The sequence below is a fragment of the Chroicocephalus ridibundus genome, chromosome 16 (genome assembly GCF_963924245.1).
Source record: "Chroicocephalus ridibundus chromosome 16, bChrRid1.1, whole genome shotgun sequence".
Taxonomy (NCBI): domain Eukaryota; kingdom Metazoa; phylum Chordata; class Aves; order Charadriiformes; family Laridae; genus Chroicocephalus; species Chroicocephalus ridibundus.
The window spans coordinates 10,630,219-10,647,678 of NC_086299.1; the positions used below are offsets into that span (position 1 = coordinate 10,630,219).

General features: G+C 60.1%; 1 protein-coding gene and 1 pseudogene across 1 annotated transcript; both read right to left on the bottom strand.

Moving 5' to 3' along the window:
* Positions 1-839: 839 nt before the first annotated feature.
* On the bottom strand, positions 840-3,582 carry LOC134524230 (claudin-16-like; annotated as a pseudogene).
* Positions 3,583-10,593: 7,011 nt separating this feature from the next.
* CLDN19 (claudin 19) lies at positions 10,594-15,337 on the bottom strand. The gene is made up of 5 exons (XM_063353731.1): positions 15,065-15,337; positions 13,378-13,542; positions 13,061-13,148; positions 12,437-12,583; positions 10,594-10,900 (listed from the first exon to the last, which is right to left on the bottom strand). The coding sequence occupies exons 1-5, from the start codon at positions 15,285-15,287 to the stop codon at positions 10,849-10,851; spliced, it is 675 nt and encodes a 224-aa protein (XP_063209801.1). The 5' UTR covers positions 15,288-15,337; the 3' UTR covers positions 10,594-10,848.
* Positions 15,338-17,460: the final 2,123 nt, after the last annotated feature.

Here is a 17,460-nt window from a genome sequence, read left to right on the forward strand (position 1 = left end):
GGGGGAGTCGGTGGCCCTTTGGGGGTCTGGTTCGTTTTTGTAACGGTTTGCAAGGGAAGGAGGATAATAATTCACTTGGAAAACAGAATCCCCTTTTCGTGTGGACTGAAAAACCCAACTTGCCCCATCCCTGGAGGGGTTCAAGGCCAGGTTGGACGGGGCTTGGAGCAACCTGGGCTGGCAGGAGGTGTCCCTGCCCAGGGCAGGGGGTGGCACTGGGTGATTTTTAAGGTCCCTTCCCACCCAAACCGCTCTGTGATTCTATGAACTTTGCAGGTGCAGCACCTCCAGTAGGCTTCAGACTGACTCACCTCCCGGTTCCTGGCGTGGTAACAGGAAATGCTCCAGGCCACCAGCTTTACCCCGTTTTTTAAATGCAAACCCCGTGCTGCCACATTTCTAAGCGCAGGGCGGTTTCCAGCAGCAGGTGCCGGAGTGACCAGGGCCACCAGCCACGAGGAGTCAGTGTTGCTCCGTGCGGAAAAGGCTCTCCACTGAACTCCTCCAAGCACCAGATGTGGAGGAGCTCCTTTGCCCACAGCGTCCCAACAGCTTCCCCAGGGGACTTGGGGGGCACCTTTTCTTAAAGCGACACTTTTCTGGGGTCTGTTTTCGTGAAAACTGACTGGAAGTGGGGGGAAAAAACACCCCTCTGTGGGTGACTTCTGCAGCACCCTGGCTTTTGCAGCAGCCACCGATGCCGCAGCTCGCGTGGACCCTGCAGTCAGAGCCGTAAAGCAATCGCAGAGACGCCCCCGGGGTAGGTGATGGTGCTTTAATTGGGGGGGGGAGAAGAGTGTCCCACGGTGGGGCCTGGTACAGGAGGCTCTTGCTGCCCGTCACACGCGGGAGTCCATGGCGTACATCTTGCTGGTGGCCGTTCGGCCCCGGGGCTGGGAAAGCCTCTGGGGTTGCCAACGGCTGCTGGTGTCTGCCGGGAAAGAGTTGGGGTGGGGTCACGGCTGGCAAATCAGGGGGCTTGGGGGGTGCCACAGCTTGGGGGGCACGGCGGGAGAAATGGACCCGGACAGCCAGCGCTGTGGGGTCGACTTCCACCTGGTGGCACCAGGCGTAAGGGCTGGAGATGATGCTGGTGAGGCATCGCCTGCCCTGGTGGTGGGACAGCCAGGTTTCCACCGGCACGTCCTTGTGGCCACCGGCTCAGGCTTTGGCTGGTCGCAGCGATCCAGCACGGCCACTGCTTCGGGTAGACACCAACACACCTTCGCCAGGACCCTGAGGTCCCACAGGTGTGGATGAAGCATCTCTGCCCCCCGCCCCCTCCATGCCCTTGCAGGGGTTATGGGGTCCTCACTCAGCCCAGTCCTGCCTGGGGTGACCCCCCCTCCATGCCCTCGCGGGGCGCAGGCCAGACACCAAGGGGTTCCCTCGGTTTGGCTGGACCCTGCCAGGAGGTCCTGCACCCTCTGAGCTGCTCCTTCACCCCACGTACGTCCCTGCGGGGCAAAAAGCTACTGGAGGTGGGATGGGACAGACTGACCCGTGCAGGCGTAGAGGCAGCAGGTCAGCAGGACGGATGCCACGAGGCAGCCCATGGAGCCAGCCATCCCCAGCCAGCACGACCACCCGAAGTCGTAGTGGACTCCCAGGAATATGTTGTGTGACACCAGCATGGCCCTCTCCACGTAGACGTCCACCGCGTACCACACGGAGCCCACAAGTCCCAGGATGCCTAGGAGGAAGGGGGCTGGTTAAGAAAGAACCATACACCCCCCTGCCAAAGACCCCTCTGAGGGGGTGTCCCTAGCTCCCGGCATCCCACCCCTCTCCCCGGGGGACACGAGCTCCATCTGCCCCCGAGCTCTCCCAGACACGCACTCCCCACGCCAAGGATGACGCCGGCCCCGTAGCACATCTTCAGTTTGACACGAGGCTCTTCTTTGAGGAACTTGATGCAGTCGAGTCCAAGCAGCAACGTAGCCAAGGCCAGGCCAGCCAGGAGGTCTGCGGTGATCAGCAGGGTCCGGGTCACCACGATCTTCACTGGGCAGGGAAGGGGGGTGGGGGTGGAAAAACGGGACACAGGAATGGTGAGAGGAACTGGTGTCACTACTCCAGATTTCTGCCTGTGTCCCTGCTGGAACCATCCAGCTCATTAGTTGGCACGTCCATAGGAGATGTCTACATTGGGACCCACCGACTCCCTGCCTGACGTGCCGTACCTCGGCAGGGTGCTCACCAGGCTCATCTGAAACCTTGCAACAAGACTGACTGGACCAGCTCAAGAACCCAAACAACTTGAGGTGCACCAACAGGGATGTGGGCACCTACTCAAGACCTTCTTGCACAGGCTTGGACAGAAGATGCTACTGTCCAGACTGTCTGGTTTTTTCCTCCAAGTTGCGTAGCTGGTGTTTTGAACGGCAAATGCCGACGTACCAGTGAGAAATAGGGGAGCTGGCAGGGTTCGCGTCACCAGCTGCGTGCACTGGGACTTCTCCCTGCAAAGCTTTTTCCCCAGAGCCGCATGACAGCCCCGCGTGGTCCACGCTGACTTCTTGTTCCCTTCCCCCCTGCCCGAATCTGTGTTGTCCCACGTCAAGTACCCCACACAAGGGTTCTCCTGTGCAAGGCCTGATCTGCCCTCTGCAGTCCCGGAGAAGTCTCCATACCACGTTACGACTATCCGTGAGCTGAGGACACAAGTCCTTGGCCGGTGGGAGATGGTCCTCACCCCTGCATGCGACACCAGTGGGGTTGCAAATCCCACCATGCAATGGGGGGGCAGGAGCTGTGCCTGGGGCTCTGTGTGCCAAAACCCCTTCCTTGCGAGGTGGCACATCTTCGTGGCCTTTCTCCTGCTTGGTGGCCCCGTGGCAGAGCTGGCTGAACCGTGGGTGGTTGCGCAGGCCGTGCTGATGCGGCAGGAGACCGAGAGCGGCCGTGGGCCTGCGTCGCTGACTGGCGAAGGTCAGCCCTTGCAAAGAGGATCATCTTCTCGAGAAGGGAAGAGGGGGAAACTCTTAGCCGTGAACTTAAAAAATGCCTCCAGGCCATGGCAGCTTACCTGGGTGGTCAGCCAAAATGGAGTCATACTGGTCACAGGTCCTGACCCCGTCCTGCATGTTGGTGACACACTCCCTCCAAAGCCCCCGGCATTTGTGACTTACCTGGAAGCAGGAGAAGCACATTCAAGCAAAAAGGACCAAAAAGCACCAAAAAGCTCCCCAGGGACATCCCGACCCAGCAAAGCAGAGCTTCAGGCTCTCACCACCACAGCTGGACACTTCCCGGTGACTCCCTACCCGTATCCTGTTCTGTCTCCTCCTTCTGCTCCAGCATTTCCTTATCTCTCTACTCTTCAGTGCTCCAACTCATGCAGAAAGCGGTGGGTTTGTACCACCATGTCCCCTTTCCGAGCTCGCGGAGACATGGTGGAACCCCACGGATGTCAGGGCACCCACCTTGCGCCCAGCTGCTAACCCTGAAGCTGGTTGCTCCGCTCACCTCCAAGCTGTCATCGGCGTTCACCATCCAGCAGTCGGTGCACGTGGCAAGGAGCAGGAAGAGGGTTGAGAGAAGAGCAAGACCGAACGCCGTCATCTGCAGGGCTGCGCTCATGGGGTCACCTGCAAGGGCACAGAGACATCCGCCACCTCTGCTCTGCCCGCTTCCCAGGTCCCTGATCCACCGAGGGCAAAGCGCCGCCTGGGCAGGGGGGGTCCTCTGGATCCTCATGAGTCATCTGGGGCCCGTCTCATGGTCCTCGGTGCTGCCAAGAAGTTCTAATACCTTTAGCCAAGGTTGGGCTACCAGGTTGGCACGTGGCCATGGCCTTCAGAGATATATTGACTTTGCAGTGGCGACATGGCCGTAGCGGGTTGCTCCCTAGATGTCCGCTCTTCCAAGTAGACCATCTGAAGTCGGCAACCGTCAGTACTTGCCCTTTGGGCATCAAGAGCACGTGGAAACCATTATCAAACAACTGCTGTTGTCAAAGTCTGTGATCTGAGCGTGTGTCTCCTGATAGCCCGAGGTTTTCTTGATGCCTTCATCCCCGCATCCATACGATTCCGGTGGGAAGATCACCTGCCTTTTCTTGCTTTTTTTTTCTTTTTTTTTTTGGAAGAAAAGCAATGAAGCGTCGAAACATCCAGGCTGGAGGAGGAGCACAAGCAAGTGTCCCGTGGAGATGTCCTAATCTCAAGTGGCAAGTCCAGAGAAAGCATCTCCCATTTTGGAGGTGGATGGTGGCTGCTGGGGCTTGATGTGGGTCCCCTTGGGTGCTCCCGAGGCTTTCCGAAGGCCAGAGGGGATGGGACCGTCTGTTTTCCATCCTCGCCAGAGATGGCGGGACTTTGCAGAGAGGGGAGCTGTGCCCAAGGTATACGGAGCAGAGAACATCGTATCTCCACAGCCTGGACACGAATCCCGCTTTGCTGTGTTTTGCAACCCAAGATGGTAAATATTTTAGTGCCTGAAGTTGCAACCGCTGCGACGGCCCTTTGGGCAGAGGGGTCCCCGTGAGTGGGTTAATTAACGAGACTGGGTGGGTTAATTATCACGGGACGACGGCTCTTCACCGCGGCAGAGTTTGTGACCTGCAGCCAGACGCTGCCCAGCCTGGCGTCCACGGGCCTCCCCGCGGGGCAGAGGTGGGCAGAGAGTCGCAGTCCCCGCAGCCGACGCGCGGCATCTCCCACCGCGTCCCGCCTGGCATGTCGCTGGGAGCAGAGGTACCGCTCCCCCCACTCCCCCCGGCTCCTCCGGCAGTTCCACCAGCTGCACTCCGGGAGCGCGGGCCGTCCACAGGCAGCCTCTCAGCCCCCAATTCACAGTGCTGGGGGTTTCTTTAGTTTCCCAGGCTCCCTTCTGAGCTAAATCCCCATAACCTTAATGTTTTTCCACAAGACCCCGGCTGTTCTGGAGCCTTTGAAGAAAATCTGTTCAGCCATTTGAGTTATATGAGCAAGGAAAAACGAGGGAAGGGAAGGGAAGAGGGAAGGTAAGGTAAGGTAAGGGAAGGGAACAGGGAAGGGGAGGGAAGGGAAGGGAAGGGAAGGGAAGAGGGAAGGGATGGGAAGAGGGAAGGGAAGGGAAGGGAAGGGAAGGGAAGAGGGAAAGGAAGGGAAGAGGGAAGGGAAGGGAAGGGAAAGGAAGGGAAGGGAAGGGAAGGGAAGGGAAGGGAAGGGAAGGGAAGGGAAGGGAAGGAAGGGAAGGGAAGGGAAGGGAAGGGAAGGGAAGGGAAGGGAAGGGAAGAGGGGAGGGATGGGAAGAGGGAAGGGAAGGGAAGGGAAGGGAAGGGAAGGGAAGGGAAGGGAAGGGAAGGGAAGGGAAGGGAAGGGAAGGGAAGGGAAGGGAAGGGAAGGGAAGGGAAGAGGGAAGGGATGGGAAGGGAAGGGAAGGGAAGAGGGAAGGGATGGGAAGAGGGAAGGGAAGGGAAGGGAAGAGGGAAGGGAAGGGAAGGGAAGGGAAGGGAAGGGAAGGGAAGGGAAGGGAAGGGAAGGGAAGGGAAGGGAAGGGAAGGGAAGGGAAGGGAAGGGAAGAAGGAAGGGAAGGGAAGGGAAAAGGGAAGGGAAGGGAAGGGAAGGGAAGGGAAGGGAAGGGAAGGGAAGGGAAGGGAAGGGAAGGGAAGGGAAGGGAAGGGAAGGGAAGGGAAGGGAAGGAAGGGAAGGGAAGGGAAGGGAAGGGAAGGGAAGGGAAGGGAAGGGAAGAGAAAAGGGAAGGGAAGAGGGAAGGGAAGGGAAGGGAAGAGGGAAAGGAAGGGAAGAGGGGAGGGAAGGGAAGGGAAAAGGGAAGGGGAGGGAATGTAAGGGAATGGAAGAGAGAAGGGAAGGGAAGAGGGAAGGGAAGGGAAGGGAAGAGGGAAGGGAAGGGAAGGGAAGGAAGGGAAGGGAAGGGAAGGGAAGGGAAGGGAAGGGAAGAGGGAAAGGAAGGGAAGAGGGGAGGGAAGGGAAGGGAAAAGGGAAGGGAAGAGGGAAAGGAAGGGAAGAGGGGAGGGAAGGGAAGGGAAAAGGGAAGGGAAGGGAAGGGAAGGGAAGGGAAGGGAAGGGAAGGGAAGGGAAGGGAAGGGAAGGGAAGGGAAGGGAAGGGAAGGGAAGGGAAGGGAAGGGAAGGGAAGGGAAGGGAAGGGAAGGGAAGGGAAGAGAAAAGGGAAGGGAAGAGGGAAGGGAAGGGAAGGGAAGGGAAGGGAAGGGAAGGGAAGGGAAGAGGGAAGGGAAGGGAAGGGAAGGGAAGGGAAGGGAAGGGAAGAGGGAAAGGAAGGGAAGAGGGGAGGGAAGGGAAGGGAAAAGGGAAGGGAAGGGAAGGGAAGGGAATGGAAGAGAAAAGGGAAGGGAAGAGGGAAGGGAAGGGAAGGGAAGGGAAGAGGGAAGGGAAGGGAAGGGAAGGGAAGGGAAGAGGGAAAGGAAGGGAAGAGGGGAGGGAAGGGAAGGGAAAAGGGAAGGGGAGGGAATGGAAGAGAGAAGGGAAGGGAAGAGGGAAGGGAAGGGAAGGGAAGAGGGAAGGGAAGGGAAGGGAAGGAAGAGGGAAGGGAAGGGAGAAATCCAGAAAAAAATCCAGCTCTGGACCCTGTTAGCAATAAAAAGGGGCTCGGGGGGAGCGTTACCTTCACCGCAGGCTCATCCTTGCTGGGGTGGGACAACGGCAAAAGCTCTTTGTCGCCGGTGGCTGGGGCTGGGGACGTGGGTCTTGAGGGCGGCCGGGACGTGATCCTGACCCACCTGATGGAGTCGGGAAATGCAGCACCTGCCGGACCCTCTGCCGGGCTATTTAAGGGTTTTCCAAGGGGCGTCGGGGGGGCCTTTGTGCTCCCCGGCGTGATGAGCATCCCTGCGGTTAGAACGGTCATAGGTTGGAAACGGAACCTCCCCAAAAAACACCACGTGGGGAAACCTGTGGGAACCCGCTGGGAACGCTCCCCAGGTGGGGGACTCTGTGTCCCGGGCGAATGTCCATTTTTTAATTAGACCTTTTAATTGCTGCCCAGGGGTGAGTGGCCTGAGACACGTTGGGTCCCCGGGACTGGTGCAGGAGAAGCAGAGGGGTGGAGGTGGCCGGAGAAAGGAGCTGGAACGCGAGGACGATAATTAAATCCCTTTGGCCAGGCCCGCAGCCAATAATTAAGACCCCCTTTTTTATTTATTTATTTTTTTTTTTAATCCCCCCCCCCCTCCCCCATTAAATGGAAAACAAGTGACAACCTCCGCAGCGGCGATGGCTCGGGTGACGCGTCCCCTCAGCCCCCCGGTTCCATTTCCTGGGTTATGGAATAACCCGTTTTCATGTTTCATCTGGGTTGTACGGGTTAGGAAAGGACCCCTGTGCCATTTTATGGGTTTCACGGGTCAGGAGACGCACTTGGGATTTTTTAGGTTTCCTTTGGTTCTGGTGGTTGGGGTGGGGGCTTTTTTTTTTTCCCCCCCTCCAGACACTCCTCGGGAGCGCTGACCTGTGGGGATTTTGGCAACGCACCGGCGTCTCGGCAAATCCTCGAGCTTCGGCCCCGCGGAGGCACCCGGTCGCCCGACGTGTGCGATTGCCGGGGCTTTATTGCGGATTATCCTGTTTTCCCGGCGTTTTGGCCCGTGGCAAGCCCGACGCTTGGGCAGGGAGCGGTGAATCAATGCTGGAAACATCCAGGAGGGTTTGCGTGTTCCTTCCTTTTCCCACATCCGCAGCTCAGCAATTTGTGGCACTTAGACATCCACGATACAGGTAAAATTCCGGTGCGGCCCCAGGCAATACACACCTGCAGCTGCGTGCCCTGGGACGCCGATAAAATAGGTTTATTTTTATTTTCTGCTCATCTAAACGGTCAGTTTATTACACATCGAACTAACCCGCCTTGTCGATTCTCAGCCGAAACCTTCTGGAGGGTTGAAAAGATCCAGGCAGAGGGGCAGATCTACCGGTCGCTGAATAATTAAGATCATTTTTCGTAGTAAACGAAGGTGGAAATCGGCTCTTGTGTCTCACCGGGTCTGTAAAAACCCGTGTTAAAAAAAAAAGGGCGCTGACGGGAGACCCAAACCTTCGTGTTTTAGCGCAGGTCGGTGCAGGGGAAACCGGCTACAGCTGGAAGGAAAAATAAAATATATAAATAAAATAAATAAAGACGTTTCTTCGATGGGACCATCTCGCAGAGGTGGAGGGGACTCTGTGGACGCTGTTGGGGCAGGCCAACGAACGACTATAAATGTCTAAAGATGATGAAGTGACTAAAACCGACTAAAAATGATTAAATGACTAAAAACGACTGAAACCGCCATCAAATAAAAATAACCAGGGCTCCGAGGCGTGAGGGAAGCGGCTCCGTGCACCGACCGGCTGCGGGGCCCGGCTGAGGGCAGCGCTGCCGCGGAAACATCTTCGGCCTAAAATATACCAAGGGGGGGGGGGGGCTGAAACGGATTTTGTAATTTCTTTTTTTCTTTTTTTTTTAAGGAAAAAGGTGAAGTTTTTTTCCCTACCCTCTTATTCCCACGGGATTTCGGCGCCGCGGCGATTTGGTGCGATTTGCTGCCATCTGGGCGGCGTCTGGGGGTTGGGGGGGGGGGGGGGGCTCGTTTTCCCTTTTCTCCCTTCGTTTCCGCCTGCTTAAAAATGAATATTCTTTCACAGGGTTTTGGATGCGACAGGAACGACCAGAAACCTAAATATTGTCCATCATCCTGATTTTTATTAAATAAAAGACATGTCTTGGAGGGGGGGGGTGGGGGGGGAACCCCATGTTCTGGCCTGGATGCGATGGGGACGGAGGCAAATCCCACGTACCGCAGGGAGCCCGGCGTCCCGTTCCCGTATTTTATCCCGCTTTGCCCTGTGCAAAACACACGAGGGATTGTCCGGAGGACAGTGGGGACCTTTATACCCCCGAACGTGTTATCGCCACTCAGCTATTTTCCCACCCCACACATGCCCCCCCCCCCCGCCCCGGCTTTGATGTGCTTCCAGCCTGGACGTCTGTCCCCAGGGAGCCCTCGGGTGACCCGTGGAGATGTCACGGGAGCCACTGAGGACCCTGAATCCCGTTTTTTTGGAGGTGGGATGGGGGGGGTGTTTGCGGATCAGGTGCTGCCGGCAGGACAAGGATGCTGAGATGAGACGCCGGCTGTGGATCTCCTGGATGGAGAGCATCACCCCCCAAGAAAAACCAGGCACAGCACCACAGGGCGGGACGTCCTTCCCCTCCGCAAAAAATCAGTTTAAATTAGCAAAGCGCCAAATTAGGCACAAGCCCGCTCTGAATTCACGGGAAACAGGAGAAAATAAGGGAGAGCCCAGCTTTGCGGGGCGTGCCGCCATCCAGAGAGACCTGGACAGGCTGGAGAGTTGGGCGGTGAGGAACCTCATGAAGTTCAACAAGGGCAAGTGCAGGGTGCTGCACCCGGGGAGGAATAACCCCCCACACCAGGACAGGTTGGGGGTGACCTGCTGGAGAGCAGCTCTGTGGGAAGAGACCTGGGAGTCCTGGGGGACAACAGGATGCCCATGAGCCAGCAATGGGCCCTTGTGGCCAAGAAGGCCAATGGCATCCTGGGGGGCATCAAGAAGAGCGTGGCCAGCAGGTGGAGGGAGGTCATCCTCCCCCTCTGCTCTGCCCTGGGGAGGCCACAGCTGGAGCGCTGGGTCCAGTGCTGGGCTCCCCGGTTCCAGAAGGACGGGGAACTGCTGGAGAGGGGACAGCAAAGGGCTACCAAGGTGCTGAGGGGACTGGAACCCCTCTCTGATGGAGAAAGGCTGAGGGATTTGGGTCTCTTCAGCCTGGAAAAAAGACGGCTGAGGGGGGACCTTATCAACGCTGATAAATACTGAAAGGGGAGGTGTCAGGAGGATGGGGCCAGGTTCTTCTCAGTGGTGCCCAGGGACAGGACAAGGGGTAACGGGCACAAACGTGACCATGGGAAGTTCCACCTAAACACGAGGAGGAACTTCTTTGCTGTGAGGGTGGCAGAGCCCTGGCACAGGCTGCCCAGAGAGGTGGGGGAGTCTCCGTCTCTGGAGACATCCCAACCCCGCCTGGAGGCGTTCCTGTGCCACCTGCTGTGGGTGACCCTGCTCTGGCAGGGGGTGGGACGGGGTGATCTCCAGAGGGCCCTTCCCACCCCGGCCAGTCTGATTCTGTGATTCTGTGATGCTGGTGACGTTTCAGCCTCGGGAAGGGCCCTGCAGAGGGACCAAGGGCGGCTGCAAACGGGAGGTGCTGGGTGCAGTCCCTGCACGGGACATCTGGGGTCTTCCATGGGGTCAGCCTTAAAGGAAGCGATATTGAAGGCCGCCTCCCTTCCTTCGAGAGCAACACGTGGCGACAGCCGCGAGGTGTTTAGCGCCTGCCCAGGAGGGCGAGACCCACTCGGCCTGGGGGAACGTCACCTGGCGCCCGCTGCAGAAGGTGCTGGGAGGCAGCAAAGGGGGCACTCGCGGGAGAATTGCCCAGATTTGGTGGGGGGCAGGAGGGAAAGGGGGGGAAAGGGGGGGGGAGAGAACAAAGAGACGATTTCAGAAAGATGCCCGCGATGGGCCATGTTTTAATACCACCGAGCCGCAATTTTTAGTACAAACAACCGGCCGAAAAAAAGGCACTTAAAAACCCCGACCGGCCCCGCTCCCCCGGCCGTGCAACCCCCCCCCATAGAAAAGTTAATGCGGTTTTATATTAAAAGAATAAAAACGTTCTTCTACGTCGCGCTGTGCTCTTGATATAAAAAAAGAAACGCCTTTTTGATTGATTTTTTTTTCCTTTTTTTTTCTTTTTTTTTTTTTTTAATAAAGCGGGAGTTTTCCTTTCCCCTCCTCGCTGCAGTAGCTTTTGGTGTGTGTTTTTGGAGGGGGGACCCCCGTAAAGTTGGGGTTCGGCCAACTGAGCACCCGACGGGTGAAGACAGCCTATAAGCGCTGCTCTCCCCTGGCGGGTGAAGAAGACATTTTTACAGGGGGTCTGCGATTTAAAAGAGAAAGAGGGCTGTTAGTCCCGCCTGAGGGACAGAAATCGACCCCCCCCCCCGCCACCCCCAACACCAGGGCAAAAAAATCGCTTTGCTTCCCCCTCCAGCACCGACCAGGGCCCAAAGCGGCGCGGGGGCGTGAAATAAAATAGAGGGAAATGAAATAAAATGGAAGGAAATGAAAGAAAGTAGAGGGGAATGAAATAAGACCGAGGGAAATGAAATAAGATCGAGGGAAATGAAATAAAAGAGAGGGGAAAAAAAATAGAGTAAAAAAAAAAACCAAAAAAAAGCAAAATAAAATTTAAAAAAGAAATCAGCTACGTCAGCTAATCGGGATTAAAAACAAAAATGAAAATGATTAATAAAAACATACATAACCAAGCTCTTTGGATCGTTTCCTGCAGGTTAGCTGGCACAGCACACGCGAGACGGACGGACGGAGGGACGGAGGTAGGGGGTGGGTTTTGGGGGGGATTCACGGGTGAAATGGGCGCTGCGGCGTTTGCGGAGCGGTTAGTGGCGGCCGGGCCGAGGTTCGAGGCGGTGGAGGCAATTAGAGCGTCGGCGGTCGAAGGCTTCACCGCCCACTGCGGGGGGATGCTGTCGGGGGGGGGGGGGGGGCGGCGGAGGGGGGAGAGGGATTTGGACACAGCGGGGCGGCACCAAAATTCACGGGTCTGTCCACTGGCTCCCCGAAATAGCTGCGCTGGGCCCCAGAAACCAAAACAAACCCGGGCTTTGTGTTCCAAACCCCCTTTTTGCCCGGTTTGATTTGCCCAACGCCATTTATTCTTCGGCTTAACGAGGCCACATACTTGCGCCTGGTGGGAAATAAGGCCAAGGGCGGATTTGAGCTGGCGGAGCTCAGCTGGAGCACCAGCAGCCGGGCTCCCATGGAGAACGAATAATCATTAAAAAAAAAAAAAAAAAAATTAAAAATAAATGGTGCTTTTGGGTAGCAATGAGGCGGGGGGGGGATGCCCGCGCCCCGAAAGCGTCCCTCTGCCCAAAGCCGGGCGCAGGGATGCTCCAGCCTTGGCTCTGCCGGAGGTTTTTCCTGGCTCTCCCGGCTTCACCCCGGGAAATCGAGCTCTGCCTTCGCTCTCGAGCACCGGGATGCGGGATGCAGAGGCCGGGGGGGGGGGGGCACGGACCGGGGGGGGTCACAGCACAAAGCGCCTCTGTGCAGCACACCCCCGCGGCACCGGCATCGCCCCGTCGCTCCGCAGCATCCGCGTGACGGTCCGGCCACCCATGGCCCCGGCCACCCCGGGGGGGGGCCAACGCGCCTGGCCGGGGGGGGAGAGCTGGCAGTGATGGGTATGGGAGCTATGACCCCAAAAAACCCCCTTATTTTAGAGGACGGTGCTGCAAATGGCGCTGAAACCTGGAAGATGACGAGGAGAAAGATCTCACGGGGCATCCAGGGACCAGGCGGGGTGGGAGCGCCAGGGTCTCGCCCGGTTTTTTGGGGGTGGGGGGGCGGCGCTGGGCGGCGGGAGGGCAGGGATAGGGGTCAGACGTACTCCCGAGCCGTGGAAGGCTGCGACTGCCGGTAGTACTGCTGTCCTCGCCGCTCCTTGTGGGGGCAGGAGCAGCACAGGAGGGACCCCCCCAGCACGGTGAGGCTGGCGGCCCCCCAGCCGATGAAGAGAGCCGAGCCGAATTCATACCTGCAGTGACAGACGGGGGGGGGGGGGAGCATCAGGGAAGGGGGGGGCAGAGAGGGCGGAGGCGCACCCCGAGGTGAGCACCCCAAGGGCACAAGGAGGCTCGAAGCCCCGACGAGGCGACGGGCAACGTCGAGGCAGATGTTGGTTCTTCTCCTCTTTGGGAATCCCCCTCTTTCACGTCGGCCAGACCCAGCTACGAATTTTCCCCGTGCTTTAATCCCGCCTTGGGCTGGAACTCCAGGAGAGCTCTCACTCTGTCCCAGCGCAAAGCCAGCGGTGGCGCCGGCTAAAACTTCAGCGTCGGGGCGACCTTCTGCAACTGGGCGGCTGCAGGGTGGCCCAGGTCCCATCCCCTGTGGGATGGCCCATCTGCCTACGGCCCCACGCGTTGCCAAAACCGGCCAGGGAAGGTTCTGTGGGAAGTGCAGGGACAAGATGGGATTCAGATGAAGAGCATCCCCCGACGCGGGCTCTTACCTGGCGTTGACGGGGACGGTGCTCTCTCTGAAGAACTCGTAGGTCACCTGCGTTGCGTACAAGGACACGGCGGCCAACGTGCACAGACCTGGGCGCGGAATCATAGAATGGTTGGGGTTGGAAGGGACCTTTAGGTCATCTGGTCCAACCCTCCCGCCATGAGCGGGGATAGCTTCAACTAGACACCAATGGTTGAACATCGGCAACACCCAGGCCCTCACCACACCAGCTCCTCACCCCTTCTTCCATCAAACAGCTTTGAAAAGGTGTTCGAGGTCGCCTACATGAGAGAGGTGCGAGGGCTGGAGCTGCCTTACCGGAGAGGATGAAGAGGACACCACCGGCAACAGCGATGCGGCTCTTGGTCACGGGATCCTCTTCACCGACTTTAGTGCATTTCATGCCCACCACGCTCACGATGATGCCGAAAAAGCCCAGGAGGAGAGAAATGACCATGAGAGCCCGGGAGGTCTGGATGTGAACTGCAAGGCGGGGGAAGGAGAGCCGCTCGCCAGCGCGCGCTTTCGGCCAGAGCCGGTCGGTCGCTGGGAGAGCAAGGTCACCCCGGCCCACGCTGGGGATGAACCTGTCCCTTAACCCTGTCCTCGCTGCGTGGCCCCATGTCCCCCCCCCTCCCCTGCACGGCCCGGGGTGGGTAATGTCAACTCAACTCCAGGCACCGCTCCCCGTGCCTTCCCCGACCTTCCTCCCCGCCACACTCATCCTCGCCGTGATTTCCTGGGCTGGGAAACGCCTCGCCCACGGCGGCACCGCAGTCCCCAGTTGCCCCGGGGGGGAGCGATTCACAGCCCCGGGGGTTGCGATGTCCCCATGGGGCACTGTAGGTCCCCAAACGTGATGGGGGACCACGGGGACATCTCCTCCCTGGACATCAAACCCCCGGGGGCCTGGGAGGGGGGGTCTCAGACCCACAAATAGGCTCGAGCCCATGGGGACAAGATGGGGCCAGACCCGGGGGGGGGAGGAAGGGAGGGGTGTGTTAGACCCACAGGGTGGCTCAGACCAGTGGGGGGACAAAGAGGGCTCAGAGCCTTTCGAGGGGGACTCAGGAGCATTAGAGGGGCTCAGCTTGCGGGGCTCAAACCCACAGAGGGGCTCAGACCCATATGGGGGGGTCAAACCCACAGAGGGGCTCAGACCTATGTGGGGGGGTGTCAAACCCACAGAGGGGCTCAGACCCATATTGGGGGGGGTGTGTGTGAAACCCACAAAGGGACTCAGACCCATATGGGGGGGGGTGTGAAACCCACGGCGGGGCTCAGATTCATATGGGGGAAGGGGGGGTTGTTAATCCCCTAAAGGGGCTCAGACCCATATGGGGGGGATGAAACCCACGGAGGGGCCCAGATTCATACCGGGGGGGGAGGAGGCTGTGAAACCCCTAAAGGGGCTTGGACCCACATGGAGGGGTCAAACCCACAGAGGGGCTCAGACCCATAATGGGGGGGGGTCAAACCCACAGAGGGGCTCAGACCCATATTGGGGGGGGGGGGTGAAACCCACGGTGGGGCTCAGATTCATATGGGGGAAGGGGGGGTTGTTAACCCCCTAAAGGGGCTCAGACCTATATGGGGGGTTAAAATCCACAAAGGGGCTCAGACCCGTATGGGGGGGGATGAAACCCACGGAGGGAACCAGATTCATACGGGGTGGGGGGAGGAGGGTGTCAAACCCCTAAAGGGGCTTGGACCCACATGGAGGGGTCAAACCCACAGAGGGGCTCAGACCCATATGGTGGGGGTTAAAACCCACAAAGGGGCTCAGACGGGGGGGGGGAGGAGGGTGTCAAACCCCCTAAAGGGGCTTGGACCCACACGGAAGGGTGAGACCCACATGGAGGGGTCAAACCCACAGAGGGGCTCAGACCTGCGGGGGGGGGGAAGGCGGCAAGAGCAGCCCAGGGGGAGCTCAGCCCCACGGAGAGGGGGCTCCATCCCAGGGAAGGAAGCCGGACTCCCCCCCCCCACAACCCCCGGTACCCACCGTCGAGGGAGAGGAGCGAGTCGTGGAGGCGGCACTGGACCTGCCCGGTGCTCTGGGCGGCGCAGCTCATCCACAGCCCTTCGTGGAGCCCCACGGCCGTGATGATGGCGTCCCCGGCGTACGAGCTCTGCCTCCACTGCGGCAGCACGGCGGCCGCCAGCGCCGCCACCCACCCGCCCAAGGCCGCCAGGTACCCGGCCAGCTCCCGAGCCCCGCCGCCCATCGCCGCGCCGCCGCCGCCGAACCGGCCACACCCGCCCCCGCCGCGCCCCCGACCGGCCCCGCCCCGGCCACGCCCCGGCCACGCCCCGCCCCTTGGGTGGGGGGGTGCTCTGGGAGGAGGGAAAAGGCCATGGGGGGGGGGGGGGTCCTGAGGGGGAACGGGGAGGGCGCTGTGGGGGATGCGGAGGGGGGTGTGAGGGTCCTGGGGTGGGGGAAGATTTGGGGCGAGGGGAGGGGGGGATATGGGGCTGGAGGGAGGGGATTGGGGTCCCGAGTGGGAGATTTGGGGCGGGGGGGGAATTTGAGGCCGGGGGGGGGGGGATTGGAGTCCTGAGTGGGAGATTTGGGGCAAGGGGAGGGGGGGATATGGGGCTGGAGGGAGGGGATTGGGGTCCCGAGTGGGGGATTTGAGGCCGGGGGGGAGGGGATTGGGGTCCCGAGTGGGAGATTTGGGGGGGGGGGGGATTTGAGGCCGGGGGGGGGGATTGGGGTCCCGAGTGGGAGATTTGGGGCGGGGGGGGGATTTGAGGCCGGGGGGGGGGGATTGGGGTCCCGAGTGGGAGATCTGGGGCGAGGGGAGGGGGGGATATGGGGCTGGAGGGAGGGGATTGGGGTCCCGGGTGGGAGATTTGGGGCGGGGGGGGGGATTTGAGGCCGGGGGGGGGATTGGGGTCCCGAGTGGGAGATTTGGGGCGAGGGGAGGGGGGAAATTGGGGTCAGGAGGGGGCGATTTTGGGCTGGAGGGAGGGGATTGGAGTCCTGAGTGGGAGATTTGGGACCGTGGGCGTGGATTTGGGGCCAGGAGGGGAGATTTGGGGCTGGAGGGAGGATGATTGAGGTCCTGAGTGGGAGATTTTGGGCCGGGGAGGGAGGGAATTTGGGGCCAGAGGGAGGGGGATGGGGATTCTGGGGGGGGGGTGGGGGGGAGATTTGGGTCCCAAGTGGAAGATTTGGTTGGGGTTTGGGGGGGGGAATTTGGATACTGGGTGTGGAAATTGGGATCCTGGGGTGGGGGGATTTGGGGCCTGAGGAGGAGGGCTGCATCGGGGGGGGGGGGGGGGGGAAGATTTGAGGCCTTGGGGGAGATTTGTGTTGGAGGGCGGTGGAGATTTGGGGCCCGGGGGGGAGATTTGGGTCTTGGGGATAGATTTAGGATCTGGGAGGGAGACTTGGGTCAGGGGAGGGAAAGAGGGGGATTTGGGCCGGAGGGAGAGAGATTTGGGTCTCGGTGGGGGGAGCTTTGGGGCACTAGGGGGTATCCGGGTCTTGGGGGAGATGGAGAACCCCCAAGAGTGGAGGGAGACGGGGAAAATGGGGGTCCCCAAGAGAGGCAGGACTGGGGGAGGTGAGCCCCCACCCCATCTGTGACCCCTTGCACCCCTGCCGGGGGCCAGGACCTTCCCCCCGTCTCCAGCCGCAGAGGTCCCGGGGGTGGCTCCAGGAATTCGGCATGGGTGCGGGGAACGGGGTCATGGCCCCCTCCCGCCGCCGCCGCCAGGCCTGACCCTCGCCTCCCCGGGGGGCAATCCAGGCACGCCGCCGCGGCACCAACAAGAACCACCATTGACGGCAGCGTCCCCCCCCACCCCGCGGGGTGTGTGGGAGGGGACGCGTGCCACCGCCCTGGTGACACCAAGAAAGTGGCAGCCCCGGGACCTGGCAATCGTTAACCGCCCCGGCCTCATCAGCAGTCTGCTCACGCGCGCGGCCGGCCGGGGTCGGATGCTGGGATGGTGGGCAACCACCAGTGGGACCATCCATTCCTCCCGGAGAAACCATCCCCTGGGACCCCCGCTCCCACCCCGATGCGGAACGGGACCTGCCCTACGCCCCCTCCAAATATTATGGGGGTGCCCGGCTCCGGTGGCGGGGGGCAGGATTTATTTACTCACATTCCCCGGATGGTTATGGAAATGGCCGGGGCTGGACACCCGCGGGAACAATTTGATGTCCTGTTCGGGTCTGCCACGGTGCTCAATGTCCTTCTTGTTCAAGGACGGTTCCCTCCTCCCCAAAATCGTGGTCCCTGCCCACGCTGCAGGAGCGGGGTCCAGGGGATGCTCCGGAGCCGAGGCGGGAGTTGCATCGCCCCTGCCAAAAATCCTCCAGCGCCCATGGCACCTCCCTCCACCCCAGAAGTCCCCCTTGTCCCCCCAAAAATGTGAGTGGCATGG

Excerpts from the sequence above, each read along its gene's own strand:
- CLDN19 (XM_063353731.1), bottom strand. The coding sequence starts at position 15,287 with ATGGGCGGCGGGGCTCGGGAGCTGGCCGGGTACCTGGCGGCCTTGGGC. Across the intron at positions 13,543-15,064 it reads CTCGCTCCTCTCCCTCGACG|TTCACATCCAGACCTCCCGG; the intron begins GTGGGTACCGGG and ends CCCGCCTTGCAG. Across the intron at positions 13,149-13,377 it reads TGTCCTCTTCATCCTCTCCG|GTCTGTGCACGTTGGCCGCC; the intron begins GTAAGGCAGCTC and ends TTCCGCGCCCAG.